At 42.1% G+C, this 15,497-nt stretch overlaps 1 protein-coding gene across 1 annotated transcript in view; it reads right to left on the bottom strand.

Annotated features, from left to right (window-relative positions):
* Positions 1-15,497, bottom strand: part of LOC117097668 (glutamate receptor ionotropic, NMDA 2A) — a 178,342-nt gene that overhangs the window by 31,944 nt on the left and 130,901 nt on the right. The window contains exon 9 of the mRNA XM_033235778.1: positions 5,060-5,247. Coding sequence (XP_033091669.1) covers positions 5,060-5,247 — 188 coding nt within the window. The remainder of the gene's footprint in view (positions 1-5,059; positions 5,248-15,497) is intronic.

Below are 15,497 nucleotides of genomic sequence, written 5' to 3'. Positions count from 1 at the left end.
GAGGCCCCAAAACAATTTTTTTCCTTCCTTTTTCTCAGCACCATTTGTGTCTGAAGAATAAAATTAGGCATTCTTCTTCTTCTCAGTATCTTTTTTTCTGGTCCGTAGATATCAGAAGGGTTTGACCTTCATGGTCTTTCTTCCGCTTCTTCAAATCCCAGAATCATTTTTTTGAAAATCACAAAATGCATGAGATAGATGGGACCTATGGGATCCTCTGTTCACCTTTACTTCAAAGCCAGGAATGCCATTCTTTAAGTCCAAGGCTCACCCAGTCTTCAGGTTCTCACTCAAGGGTCACCTTTTAGGGATCAAGCAGAATCGAGGTACTCAATAAAGAGTTGCTGGGTGCTGGATGAATAAATGGCAGAGGCTTCTATGAACCCTAGCCCATTCTATTCTTTGTCTAAATCTTGCCACACTTGTTTTCTTTATGAATCATTCTGTCCTTTATTCTTATATTTAAAGATACTAGTTATGTCTCGTATTTCTCCTTGACCACTCTCTTAGCTACCCAACACACCTAAGAAGAATATATATGTATATATATATACATACATAGGAATATATACCACATATATAACACATGTATGTATATATGTATTTATGTCTACATATGTGTATATATACACATGTGATATAAATTTATATATGTGAATTACTAGACACGTTTCAATTTTGGGATTAGATTTTTTGCATTTATACATTTGTCAACCTACTGGACTGTAAGTTCATTGAGGGTAAGAAGAAAAAGACCATGACAACCCCTTCTTGGAACATCAGTGCCTACGAAGGCATCTGTTTCTCAGTAAATGTTGGGTATTGATGCTGATCAATGCTGAATAATGCCAATGAGCACTGCTACTCCAGGACTGAGAGTCAAAGATGCCATGGTGCACTCTATCATTTTAGAAAGATCACAGACAATTAGATGGGAAAAGGAAGGCCACATCTTGCTAGGATCTTGTGTATGCTTCCAGGCAGATAAGCAGTCTTTTTCCTAGGGAAATGCATGGCAGGCTTCACGTAAGAGGTTCCCTCAATAACCAAACACTCCATTCAAAGGTTATATTTACACAGCTCATTAGGAAAATTTTTTATACTTTTGACACTCATTAGACTCATAATCGTCCACTGAAGCTACTGTATAACAAGAGATAAACACTCCATTCTTGATGAATAATTAGGTACTGCTCAGCACTGTGCTCTTTACACGTCTAATTTTAGAGCATAATTAATCCTGCTGAAGCTGCATACGATAAGTGAAATATTTATGCAGCTGTGTTAATTCATGTATTTACTCCTAGAGAGACATTCAGAATTGGTCATGGCTTTCCGGGAAGATCATCTAGAGACACCCACTGGAGCAATGGCATTTCCTCTCCCAAGTCTTTGCCTCCAGATGGCCTCAAGAGATGAAGCTGAAAAGACACACTTCCCAAACCCAACAGTCTGACCAGGAAGGCAATGAGCCAGAACAGAAAATATCTATGAGAACCTAGATGTTCTGTAAGTACATGAACAAATCCCTGGCCCATCTGGATGCTTTTATTGTTTATTTTTTATTTGATGCAAAGAAGACCTTTTCTGTTTAGCACCACAAACATTGTTTCTATGTTACTAACTTGACTATATTATTGCCAGTGCAACACTAAAGAAGTTGTTTGATACTAGAGTTGTGCACAGGTAACTATGGTGATGATGAGAAGGAGAAGGATGAAGAGGAGGAGGAGGGTGGTGGTGACGGCCATGATGATGGTGGTGATGATGGTGGTAATGAGGATGATGGCATTGGTCATGATGATGATGATGATGATGATGATAATGACTGATGGTGATGATTATGGTGATGGTGGTGATGATGATGATAATGATAATAATGATATCAGAGGTGTGTGAACCAGAACAACTCTATCTTAAATAGGAGCCGGGTAAAATGAGGCTGAGACCCACTGGGCTGCATTCCCAAATGGCTTAAGGCATTCCAAGTCACAAGATGAGATAGAAGGTGGTTGCAGTAAAGAAGCCGGCCAAAACCCACCAAAACCAAGCTGGCCATGAGAGGGATCTCCAGTCATCCCCACTGCTACACTCCCACTAGCGCCATGACAGTTTACAAATGCCATGGCAACATCAGGAAGTTACCCTATATGGTCTAAAAAAGGGACACATGAATAATCCACCCCTTGTTTAGCATGTCATCAAGAAATAACCATAAAAATGGGCAACCAGCAGCCCTTGGGTCTGCTCTGTCTATGGAGTAGCCATTCTTTTATTCCTTCATTTTCTTAATAAACTTGCTTTGACTTTACTCCATGGACTCGCCCTGAATTCTTTCTTGCATGAGATCCAAGAACCCTCTCTTGAGGTCTGCCTCAGCACCCCTTTTCTGTAACAACGATGGTGATGGCTAACATTTATTGAACCACTTGTATGTTACAGGGTCTATGCTAAGCTATGCACTTGACATGTATTCTCCCATTTCATCTTCACACCAATCTTATTAGGTAACTATTTCTGTACCCTTTCACAGATGAATAAACTGAGACCAAAAAAGATCACTTCTTTCACAGAAGTATTTGTAAATGCAACAGATTTAGTTCAGATGTGCACTAAATTACTGCTTCCTAAAGGATTTACACATCTCAAGAGTTGAATTAGTCATCTTTGATAGATATCTTAGAGAATTAAATGTAACAACAGTCTTCCCTAATTGGTCCCCTTCCAGAGTAAGGTCCCTGAAGTAGAAGCTTTGCCCCTTACTAGCTAGGGGATTTGCCCTCTGAAATTGAATTTCCTCCTCTGTGAAGTGGGAATAAGCAACATTTAACCTCATAAGGTTACGAGGATTACATTGAGGAACATATGTAATGCATCCAGTATGATGACTGACATATCCAAGTCCCTAAATATGTTAGCTGTTTTATAATAGATGGTTCGAGAGTGATACCAACGGTGGGTGGGGCTAGAGTTAGAACTCACTTATTTGACAAATACCTATCACATTTAAAAGTTTCCTGCCAAATGAAATACATCTTAATATCAACCATTCATCTATACACGTATTTATTCATTCAACCCTTTATTGACCAATTACCTATGATGTTCAGTGTTTTGTTTTAATGCTAGAAACAAGACTCCCGTTTGCTGAGTAGTTCACCCCCTGTAAGGGTGTTTATCCACCCCCGTGACAGGCAAAACATTTGGCCCCAATTCTTCAGTGTACTCTCAGTGTCCACACTTTTGCCATAAAACTTCAAAATCTGTCACATGAAAGGTAAGAGTATACCCACAATCCCTTGACCAGGAACGTGGACACCTGACTTGCTTCGGACAGAAGGATATTAGCAGACATGAACATGACCAAGCAGCGGCTTGAAATGTGCTTGTGCAGCGAGGCATTCCTTTCTGTGCTTCTGCCATAGCCAGGAAAAGAGTCTCCCCAGGTAGCTGCTACCCTTTCAGCCTGAGACACAGCATAAACACGTGTGGAGCAGAGACCACACCGCTGATTCAGGGCTTGTGGCAGGAAGCAGAGGCACTATCCCCACCCCAGGCAGAGCTTTTCCACTCAACCTGCGCTACCATGAGGAAAATAAATGCTTATTGTTGTACGCCTCTAATATCTCACAGCAAAAAGCTGACCAACACAGCCACAAATCATTATTACACAACAGAGAACATGGCCAGTGATCTGAGGAAGGTACAAATGCCCTAAGGGGAATTCAAAGACTCAGATGTTCTTATTTGGGAGTTAAATATAAAACACCTTTCGCATGCTTGATGGCACTGTGAGAATCTAGGATTTAATTCTGTGAATAGAAAGCAGATAAGAAGCCAGAAGTAATTGTGCACTTCATTGAAATTCACACCAACCCTACGCACTAGCTAACCTCTGCCTATTTTGATATTGCATTTCACCGTAGTGGTAACTAGATTTTTCTCTCCCACTTCTAGCCCAGCACAGCACATTCAGTAACCATCTCTGAATATAGTCTCCACCTATTAGAATGGGGCTTCTGCCCTCTGGCCTGAGCCTTTCTATCCCCCTCATACTGAGCTCATTTTTGGTGTTAACCTGCTATCTGAGCTGATTTTGCTTTTTCCATTTCCTCAGTGTTATTAATGAAAAGGAAACCAACCTGCCATTCCAAGCCATGGCCAGTCTCTAGAGGCCATGCCAGGAAACTCTGGGCTACAGTGAGATTACCAGCGATGAAGTAGAAAGGGCAGACAGGAGGAAATTCTTCTGGTGACACAACTGGCCCAAGTGGCTGTATAGTTCTATAAATGCCACAGTCTCATTAGGCTGTAACAGAGATGGAATTTCCTTCATTCCTCCATGGGATAAGAAGATGAGTTGCCATGTTGGTGCAACCTGACCCCACCCTGAGTCATGCCTGGTGAGTCTAGGAAAGAGTCTTTGACCTCAAAGTGCATCAGGAATCCTTTCTCTGGAATGAAATTGGGACTGATTACAGCCTAGTTATGTAATTTTGTACAGCAGGGTCTCTCAACCACAGCCTACCAACATGTGCGGTTGGATAATTCTGTGTTTTTTGATGTAGGGGGCTGTCCTGAACCCTGTAAGGTATTTCCCTGCATCTTCTAGCCCTGGCCTCTACCCATGAGATCAGCAAGCAGACTCCCAGCCGTGATCACTGAATGTGTCTCCAGGCACTGCCACATGTCACCTAGGGGACAAAATTGCCCTTTACCCTCTGAGAACCACTGCCCTAGAGATAAAGCCTATGAATTCCCACTTAAGGCGCCAGCACTGCCCTGTCGCCTGCCTTTTTCTAAACCTATTTAACTCTTTCCTAAATCCCCCGAGAGAGACTGTATCCTTAGAATACTTTTATTTGTTAAATTTAGTTATCTAGAATTGCTTTCCATTATAAGCAATCTAAAGAACCACGGTTTCATGTGACAGGAACTCAGTAAATATTTTTAGGGAGCAAACTCATCATGCAAAGATCTACTGGGAAGCCCAGGAACAAACAGAGCGAGTGCGAGGGTCTCAAGTCCCCCTAAAGAAAGGGGTCACCTGGGGTCTTACCATCACCCACAAACTGAAGCAAGGCCAGGTCGATCTGCCTCTTCCAAGGAGAGCCTTTCTGAAGGGCAATTCCATAACCGGTGGTGGCAAAGATGTACCCACTCCCGATGGTCACCAGCTTGCAGCCTTCATCCCTCCCGGCCTTGTAATTCAAGACGGCGGCATCGTAGATGAAAGCATCCAACTTCCTGAAATGACAAGAAGCCAGGGGGTCAGAGGGATGGCCAGGTACCACCTCGGGGTCTGGCTCCTGAGGCCTGACCCTGAAAGCATCACACACTTTCTTTCATGCTGGTGATGATGACTCATGGCCTCTTCATCCCCTCGTCATAAAAGGATCTATTTTTAATGAGGAGATAAAAGCCAGAACCTTTTCTCTCCAACTTACAAGAGGCAGCTAAATAAAGACATGAAGGATCCATATACCCAAGTGAGTAAACAGTCGAGTTTGCTGGTTTGCTAAGTGTTTGTCCTGAACACTCCCAACAGTGGAGAACACTGGCCTATTTAGAAAGGTTTGCATCAGAACAAAATAAACCACTAAGTGGCAGAAGAATTTGGTGGTAGTGTGAAGGGGAAAGGAACCAAATAGGAATAATATTTTTTCCTCCCAAGAGAAATACGTGTGCTGCTTATTTATCATACAGAAATTATTGCAGAATGTTTAAAAATCCAAATAATATAGAAAAGTATTAAAAATCATTAAAATTAAAACTACCTGTAATTCTATAACTCAAATGCAACCTTTGTTGTTAGTGAACAGCCTTCCAAATTTTTAATGAGTATGCACAAACACGCATACACAGAGATTGGCCAACTTTTTTCTGTAAAGACAAGATAATAAATAGTTGAGGCTTTGTAAGCCATACAGTCTCTGTTGCAGCTATTAAACTCTGCTGTTCTGGGGTGTTATGGGCTGCACTGTGTCCACCCCTAACATTCATACAGGAGTAGGATGAACCCCTAATCCACTGTGGCTGGCATCCTTATAAAAAGGAGAAATCTGAACACAGACATGCATACAGAGAGAACACCATATGAAGATCGGAGTTACGCTGCTGCAAGCCAAGAACTACCAGAAGCCAGGAGAGAGGCCTGGAACAAATCCCTCCCTGGAGCCTTCGGTGGAAGCGTGGTCCTGCACGTGCCCTGATCTTGGACATCTAGCCTCCAGAGCTGCGAGACAGTCATTTCTGTTGTTTAAGCCACTCAGGTTGCATTCCTTTGTTATGGCTGCCCCTGGAAACCAAGACATGGCGCCAAAGCAGCCATAGAGAATGCGTAAACAAACGAACTTTGCTCTGTTCCAATAAAATGTTATTTAGGAAAACAGATGGGTCTATGGGCTGTAGTTTGCCAACCCTTGTTTTAATCCTGAAAATGTTATTATGCCACACAAACTATTTCACAAATTGCTTTTTTCTCTCATTCCATAGTGAATATATTTCCACATCAATAAACATAGCACTTTTAAATTTTTTGATATACTTATTTTTATTGAGGTATAATGTATGTGCAATAAAATGCTTGATGAATTTTTACATATGTATATATCCTCGAAATCACCATGCAGTTCAAAATGTGGAATGTTATCATTTCCTTAGAAATCCTATGCATGCCCCAGAAACAAAGCATCAGGTAATCTCTCCAAGGGCACAATTGTGCCTAAATATTATTATTATTATTATTCAGATGGAGTCTCACTCCGTTGCCCAGGCTGGAGTGCAATGGTACAATCTCAGCTCACAGCAACCTCCACCTCCCGGATTCAAGAGATTCTCGTGCCTCAGCCTCCCAAATAACTGGGATTACAGGTGCCCGCTACCACTCCCAGCTAATTTTTATAGTTTTAGTAGAGACAGGGTTTCACCATGTTGGTCAGGCCGGCCTTGAACTCCTGGCCTCAAGTGATCCACCCACCTTGGCTTCCCAAAGTGCTGGGATTACAGGCCCTAATTATGGTTAGATCCCTATCAGTGGCCTGGATATTGTTTCCAAATGTTAAAGTTATTTAACGAGGCTGAAATGATCACTGTGGAATGCAGGGATGAATGTCTCAACTCTAAAATGGGTAAGAAAACTAAAGTGGAGATGACTCAATTTCATGACACTTTCTCAACCTTATTGCCTTTCTTTCTTTAACAAGAAAACATAAAACAGTGAAGCAAAAAAATAAAAATGAAAATGGCAAAGAGAGGATGTGAAATACTGCATCTTTTCGGAGACAGCTGCCGAAGGACTCCCTATGGGAACAAAACTATTTGGCAGGTTTACAGCCATGTTCTTCATTTTACTTTTTTTGTTTCTATAATGGTTTGAGGTGGCGCAAAACTGTAGGACTTGTCTCATCCATAGAAACACTCTGAAGCTTTGATCTCAAAGTGGGGGAATCAGAGACTTGGTATTAAGCTCTGAGAGTATTTAAAGGGAATCAGATCAAGCAGTAGCAGAAGAGAACTGGGCACTGATTGGCAACAGTGATGGTAACCTAGAACTGTCATTTGTAACCTAGAGCAACCTAGAGCTTGTCTTGATGACAGCAAGTCAAGAGGAACAGCCAGCAATAGTGAGACCTATAGAAATACGGGATGGAGAGTTACACAAGGTCAAAAGTAACTCTTGTATCGTGGGAGTAAGGTGTGTAACAAGAACACTGGAGTAGTAGGTAAAAGGGACCTGAGTTCTAGTCTAGGCTAGGATGATGGTGCAACCTAAGCAAAGTCACTTTCTCCTTTTGGATTTCTGGTTTCTCCTCTGTGAGAGGAGGTGGTCATTGTGGTCTTGCTGAGACACTTGTTCACCTGTGGCATTCTAAGATTCTGTGAGCCAATAGTCATCTTCTGTGGCTATCCATAGGGAAATCGAAACTCTAGATAACACATGTATCCTGAAGACTTAGGGCCATGGAAGGTGTTGGTCTCTTGAAAAAGCTGAGATAGTTGCAACATCAATACTTCCCATATCAAAGTTGCCATGGAGATACAGAACCTTGGTTTTATTTAGACTTTCTAAGTCCCACCCAACACTCATCTCTCCCTTCCTCAAAAAGTAAACATAAACACACAGATGTACACATAGGCACATTCAAACATTAAGGCCCTCTGTTGGAATTCATGGCGTGAAACCTTCTCCCATCCTGCTAAGCCACTGAGCACTGAGGCGCTGCTGGGTTGGAAATCTAAACATGTACCTAGCAACCACATGAGAGTTGTCCAGAAGCAGTTTAAGTTGGTATTTTATGGACAGGCATAGACATCTGCAAATCAGTACCATATTTCATGACAGGTCTTTTTGAGCTGAGCAATAAACAGACATATGAGTACAAGGAAATAAGAAAGTTTTCTTTGGGAACAAACTTTGTAAAAGCACAATGCTGAAAAGTCAGAGGCAGGACAGCTGCAAAAGATGTGGTTGACTCTGACCAATGCAATTACACATTGGCATGACTGGGGTGGGCTGGTAGTCATGCTCTCAGAGGGGTCTGGCCATAGAGGGGCACAAATGGGCCAGCCCTCCATGGCTTGACTGTCATCTTAGGGCCATGTCAGAACCAAAGTAATGACAACACAGAAAGGAAACCGTAAGGCCACACGAACTGGTTTCTAGACTCTAGAAAGCTGGGACCTACACACAAAGGCTACAGATAGCTGCATGTTTAAAAACATTCTGGGGCATACACAGTCCCCTTTAAGGGAGATGGTCATTGTCTGAGACACCATCTCACACCAGTCAGAATGGGCTATTATGAAAAACTCAAAAAATAACAGATGCTAGCAAGGTTATGAAGAAAGAGAAATGATTATACACTGCTGATGGGAGTGTAGATGAGTGAAACCATTGTGGAAAGCAGCGTGGTGATTCCTCAAAGACCTATACTGGGTACATACCCAAAGGAATGTAAATCATTCTATTATAAAGACACATGCACACATATGTTCACTGCAGCACTATTCACAATAGCAAAGACACAGCATCAACCTAAATGTCCACCAGTGATAGACTGGATAAAGAAAATGTGGTACATATACACCATGGAATACTATGCAGCCATAAAAAGAACAAGATCATGTCCTTTGCACAGACATGAATGGAGCTGCAGACCATTATCCTGAGCAAACTGATGCAGGAACAAACTATGAATTAAAATAATAGCCAATGGAATCACTAATAATCGCTTTGAAAAAAAGAGATGGCCATTGTCTGCAAGGTGTTTTATAAAATACTTAGCATTTTACAGACATCATCCCACTGAGGCCTCACAACTATCCAGTAGCAAGATATTATTATTATTATTGCTATTATTTTCCCATTCTGTCTATGAGCAGAAAAGTTTTGGAGAGGCTAAGGCAGCCTGGGGCTCCTGGTGATATGTCCAGACTTTATATTATAAAACCCTCTAGGACAACACTGTCCAATAGAACTTTCTGCAATGCTGGAAATGCTCTGACACGGTCTACTATGAATATTGAGCACTTGAAATATGGTTAGTGCAATTGAGTTGTACATTTCATTTAATTTCATTAATTTACATTTTAATGTAGGGGAGCCCACGTGCCTATGGACTATTGCAGTGGACGGCACAGCCCTAGATGTTCCGTGGCAAGCAAGGAGAAGGCTTAGGGAGCAGGACTCTGGGTCTCCCTTCCTGCTCTGACCCCAAAAGTCTACTTTTGATCTGTTTTCTATCGGAAAAAATAGTTGTTCCTGTTGTTAGAAAAAAAAATCCCCTAAATCTCTGAGATTTGTCATCAGGCACTTTGGGCAAAGCACCTGTATTTCTGAGGCTCAGTTTTCTCTACGAAAAATGGGCCCAACTTGCTGGGCACGGTGGCTCACACCTGTAGTCCCAGCACTTTGGGAGGCCGAGGTGGGTGGATCACCTGAGGTTGGGAGTTTGAGACCAGCCTGACCAACATGGAGAAACCACGTCTCTACTAAAAATACAAAAAAATATCTGGGTGAGGTGGCACGTGCCTGTAATCCCAGCTACTCGGGAGGCTGAGGCAGGAGAATCACTTGAACCTGGGAGGCAGAGGTTCCACTGAGCCGAGATTGTGCCATTGTACTCCAGCCTGGGCAACAAGAGCAAAACTCCATCTCAAAAAAAAAGAAAAAAAAAAAAAAGGAAAGAAAAATAGAGCCAACATTATTTGTCCTTAAAGGGGTATTGGACATAAAGTGATATAAGTAAAGTATGTGTGCGATGCTCAGAACATAACATGCTCAAAACACAAAAATGCATTCGATCAAATTCAGATTTTATGGCAAAGGGGCTCACCAATTTTATGGATCCTATAGGAGAAATCCAGTTCTGCATACTTTATATGCATTTTTTTTATTTGGTCCTTCTCCTTGTGCAGGGATGGGCATACTACTGCTTTCCCTATTGTCAGATGGAGAAACTGAGGCACTGAGCATTAAAGTGACTCAGCACCACCACCCAGCCCGTATGTGTCAAAAGTGGCATTGGAACCTATGCAGTCTGACACCAAAGGCAACTGACATACCCACTGTGACCAAGCCAAGTTATCCATAAGACTTGTGGAGTAAGTGGAGGCAACTCTATTACTTAGGAAATTCAGATTGGGGATTTTAGCTATAAATAAGCCAAATGTTTTGAAAGAAGAGGCAAGGATGGGGCCAGAGCAGCCAGAGTTTCAATAGTTGTGGTGGGTTGTTCCACTTCATCTGTCTCGTTCCCAACAGCCACACAGTCATCTAAGGGGCTGGAGTTACCTTCATAGAAAACTCTTGCCCCTAACATAGTCTACTGCAGTCCATCGGAAGACATTTAGGTGTGGGTGGCCATAGCTTCTTGTTGAAGATGGAGGGTAAGAAAGAGAAAAAAGCCCACCTGAAACGGAAGCCCGCCATATTTCAAGTGCTTAGTTTCCATAGTAGACAGTGTCACAATATTGGTCCAATGTGAACCAACAGCATTTAGAGGGGTTGAGCTGCGACTGCTGGATGCAGAGTGACTTGTTAGGCTGCAGCCTGGTATTGGCAGCACTGGCTTGGAACACCACTGAGGGGCTGGTTCCTTAGAACCAAGAGCAGCCAACTGAAAGTCCAATTAAGAACACACAGCTAAGGGAACCCAGTTACTCTTCTCTGCTTGGTGCATGTTCTCTTCCTTTTTTCAAAAGGAAATTGTCTTTGTGCCACATTCTCAGTTCCTACCAGGTACCAGGGTTGTGTTTCTCCCACTGAGTAGGAGGAAGTTCAGAGGTCAGGTCTGAGAACTGTGGGATGTTGCCCATGATGAGGACAGAGATCCCATCTGACACACTGGGGTCTATGGCACCTTTCTGCCTCCATTCCCTATAGAAGATGTTGTAGAGGAGTGATCACTCTTCTCCAATGTCTGTGACAGACCAAAGACACCTTGGCTTTCCATCATGAGGGCTAGAGCAGTGCTGGAACCCAAATGAATTCCACGCTATGCTGGCTGCATGACAGGCTCACCCCCTGCCAGGCGTCTTAGTGGCTGTGCGGGTACCATTACCTTCTCCATCACCGGCAGTTCCTCAAGGAGCACAGATGATTAGAAATGACAGTAATTCAGAATGAGAGGGGGAAATAAGACCTCCTCTCTGTAAATTAGCAAAGAAGCAAGGTAAGGAGGGATGTCACCTGTGCCCCATGCTACTTTAACCTAGTGGTTTCCTGCCAGATTTATCGACAGCTCTCAAGAGCTGCTACAGCTTTCACAAGTGTGTAGATCTGACCCCATTCCTTTAGTCAGTGGGTCTCTCTTATACCTGCACAATGGCCTTGAAAGTCCAATCCTAGCCCCAAGACTGTTTGTTGGCAAATCTAATTGTCCCTACACCGGGGAGGACCATACTCCACAGTCGAAGCATGGACACGTTAGGGATGGGAATTTGTATTGTCAAGCGACTTGACATTTCCTAATCAAAAGTTTCCGGTTTTAGCTCATCATCTTCTTATGCATGTTTGCAGATGTTCTCTGGGGGTCTCAGCACATTTAAAGGCTAATTATATAGTTAAAGTTAATTATTCATTCATTAACATTCAAGAAGCCTTTAACAAGACACTGCTTGTCTTGATGAATTAATGAAACCAGCGTGTGCGTGTGTATGTGTGTGTGTGTGTGTGTGTGTGTGTGTGTATGTTACTGAAAATTAAAACATCTCTTTGATGATAACTGAATGTATTTTTTTCAGATCAACCCAAACACTTGCCAGGAAGAGAAACACATTAACACGTGAGGTCAGTTGGCATGTATGGGCAACTGTGGAACAGGGAACACAATTCAGATTTACTTTCACCAGCTCCATGAGTGAAGCCTGGTCATGGGACCTCCCTGAGCTTCAGTTTTCTCATCTGCAAGATGGGAAGTACCTTATTACAGGACTGGCTATTGGATGGATTAAAATGGAAGTGAAGGAGTTTTGTTTGTAATTGCAGATGCTGGTGGGATTTAGGAGATTGTCTGGCAATGGTGGTATCACTATGCAGAGAAGCAGTGGAGGTGTGGAACACCACCAGGTACCCATCGAGGAAGGGCATTCATGATCCCCAGAAATGGTACCACTGGGGCATGACAACCTTTGAAATTGTTTACTTGGGCAAGAGACACTCAACCTATACAGAGACTATCTGCCATCAGCACAGGATGGTCTAAAACTGGCTTTGGGAAAATGGCCTAGAATCACATTTTGATTCTGGGTTTGTGAATACAAACTCTAAAGTCAAAGTTATACCAACATTGATGAATTTTCACAAAGGAAGCATTTTTCAAAGCAAACTCCATTAAGCTAATTTAATTCCTTGATTGATGTCTTGCATAGCATAGTTAAATCGTTTCCAATTTTTTTGGAAACATTTTTACTGGGGTCAATTCTTTTGTGTTTAAATTTTATAAATATTTGCTTCATCAATCAGCATTTGGACCACAACAAATTTTACTAATTTATAACTTCTGCCATTTTGAGTTTGCTTTTGTGGTTATTATTTCCACTAAGTCCAATTCTCCTGGGTCAAAATTGTACAGAGAACCAAAATTAGCTAAGAAGATTTGAGTCATCTATGGATTTTTAGTCAATACCAAATTTCACCCTATGTGCTTTCAGCTCTTGTCAGTTTACTTTGTGTGGGTTATTTCTACCAATAATATTCACTGTGAATTGGGCAAAAAAGATGGATGGTTAATAGTTATTTTTTTAGCTGAGAATAAATCCTGAGGGATTTTATAAGACAGAGGTGGTAAGAAGCAGAGAGGAGAGGATAGAAGAGAGGAAGAGAACTAGGCAGGAGGAAGAGATCCAGATGGAAGGAGGTACCAAGCAAAACAGGAAGACAGAGACAGAAAGAGAGAAAGAAGAAAAGACAAGAAAGAGAAAGTGAGAAAGAGAAACAGAGAAGGAGAAAGAGATAGTAGTGAGGTACAGACAGGGAGAGAATAAAAAGTGAGATATATTAGTTGCAAGAAACTAAGAGAAAAAAGGAGGGAAAGAAACAAAGAGAAAGAGGATAGAAGAAGGTGATGAGGAGGAAGTGAGAACGACAGTGATATAGTTTGGCTGTGTCCCCACCCAAATCTCATCTTGAATTGTAGCTTTCATAATTCCCACCTGTTGTGGGAGGGACCTGGTGGGTGATAAGTGAATCATGGGGGCAGTTTCCCCCATACGGTTCTCATGGGAGAGAATAAGTCTCATGAGATATGATTGTTTTAGAAGAGTTTTCCCCCCTTACTTGGTTCTCATTCTCTCTTGCCTGCCACCATGTAAGACGTGCCTTTCACCTTCCACCATGATTGTGAGGCCTCCCTAGCCACATGGAACTGTGAGTCCATTAAACCTCTTTTTCCTTATAAATTACCCAGTCTCGGGTATGTCTTTATCAGCAGTGTGAAAATGGGCTAATAGAGAGAGAGAGAGAGGGAGAGAGAGGGAGAGAGAGGGAGAGGGGGAGAAAGAAAGAGGGAGGGTGGGGACAGAGAGAGACAGACAGAGAGAGAGAGACAGAAAGAATACCCAGGAGATGGAATGTACCCACTTTGTCTATTGACTGCTAATTTCAAAGAGAGGGAAGGACCGAAATGGTTGAGCAAATCCATCTAGCTGTAAGTACTTTGTTTCCGTTAAATTTAATGTTGGACCCAAACTGACTATGCCCAAGGAGTTGACAGAGTATGTAATCCAGTCTCTTCATTTTTCAGATGAGGACTCTGAGTCCCAGTGATCTCTGCTCAGTGTTTCCAGACCGGCCTGTCACTCACCAAAGCAGTGCACCTTCAGGACACCACTGCCGGGCTCCTCCAGTGCAAGGCCTCAGCTGGGACACAGGGTCAGAGAACTGGCTCTGCACACTTTGTGGAAAGTTGGGCAAGTCTAAATATTTCTGTAAGCCTTGATTTCCCCATCTGACAGGAAGGAAAACATAATCTGTCTCCTATGTTGGTGCACCGGTTGAATGAAGTCACAGTCATAAATTTGGTGAATTGCAAAGCACTATGCAATACTGTATTTTCTTCACCACAACTCACGCTCTGACATCGGCACAGTATTTGTTCTTTCTGGAATGTTACTCTTTATGGAGCTTCTTAGAGTGGACTTTTCAAGGGTTGGGATCAGAGCTAATCACTCTGCTGCCGATTTCATGAAGCATAGCATTTTTATAATATTAGAACGATGGCTCAAAAAGGTTTTCTTTGTTCAGACTTTTCTTGAACATTTACTATGTGCTGGACTCTTTGCCTGAATATCTCATTTAATCTTTGCAATGCGCTTCTAAGTGAAGGCAGCACAATTAGTATAATTTTATAAGAGCGGAAAACTGGAGTTTAAGATGTTAATTAATTTGTCCAAGGTCCCAACACTGGATGTTACTGGAGTGAGAATTCGAATCCAGGATGCTTAGCCTTTAAGTACCCCAACATTCTGTTAGTAGTGATGATACCGCAGAACTTGTCACACAGGAGGACTGAAAGACAGGGACTCTCAGGGGCCAGAAAACATGAGAGTGAAAGAGAGATTATGGAAAACATCGAGATTTGTGAAAATGCTATTATGTGTTAGATAGAGTGCAGAGTACTTTCCATAAGTCAACTTAGTTATTTCTCAGAGGAATTCCAGGAAATGGGATTGTACACATGTGGGAATCAGGTTCAGGGAAGTTATTTAATTCGCCAAAGGTCACACAGCTGGTATTAGAGACAGAATGTTAAAGTAGGCATTTCTTACTCCAAAATCCACTCAGAAAATATAAAAATAAGCAAATCAAATAAATTGACTATATAACTTTGAAGGCTTCCAAAAAATATAAATACTTACACCAAGAAATTCTATGTCCTGGTTTCATTCCTAGAAAACCACTTGTAGAGGTACACAGAGGAATCCCCAATGATCCTTAACACAGTCATATGACTGACAGCCCTCATCCCATCCCCCCCAAAAAAATCTAGTAAGAA

Source organism: Trachypithecus francoisi, unplaced genomic scaffold (assembly GCF_009764315.1).
Source record: "Trachypithecus francoisi isolate TF-2019V2 unplaced genomic scaffold, Tfra_2.0 Lachesis_group15, whole genome shotgun sequence".
Classification (NCBI taxonomy): domain Eukaryota; kingdom Metazoa; phylum Chordata; class Mammalia; order Primates; family Cercopithecidae; genus Trachypithecus; species Trachypithecus francoisi.
The sequence above is the reverse complement of the archived record's forward strand: the minus strand, read 5'-3'. Positions and strand labels throughout refer to the sequence as shown.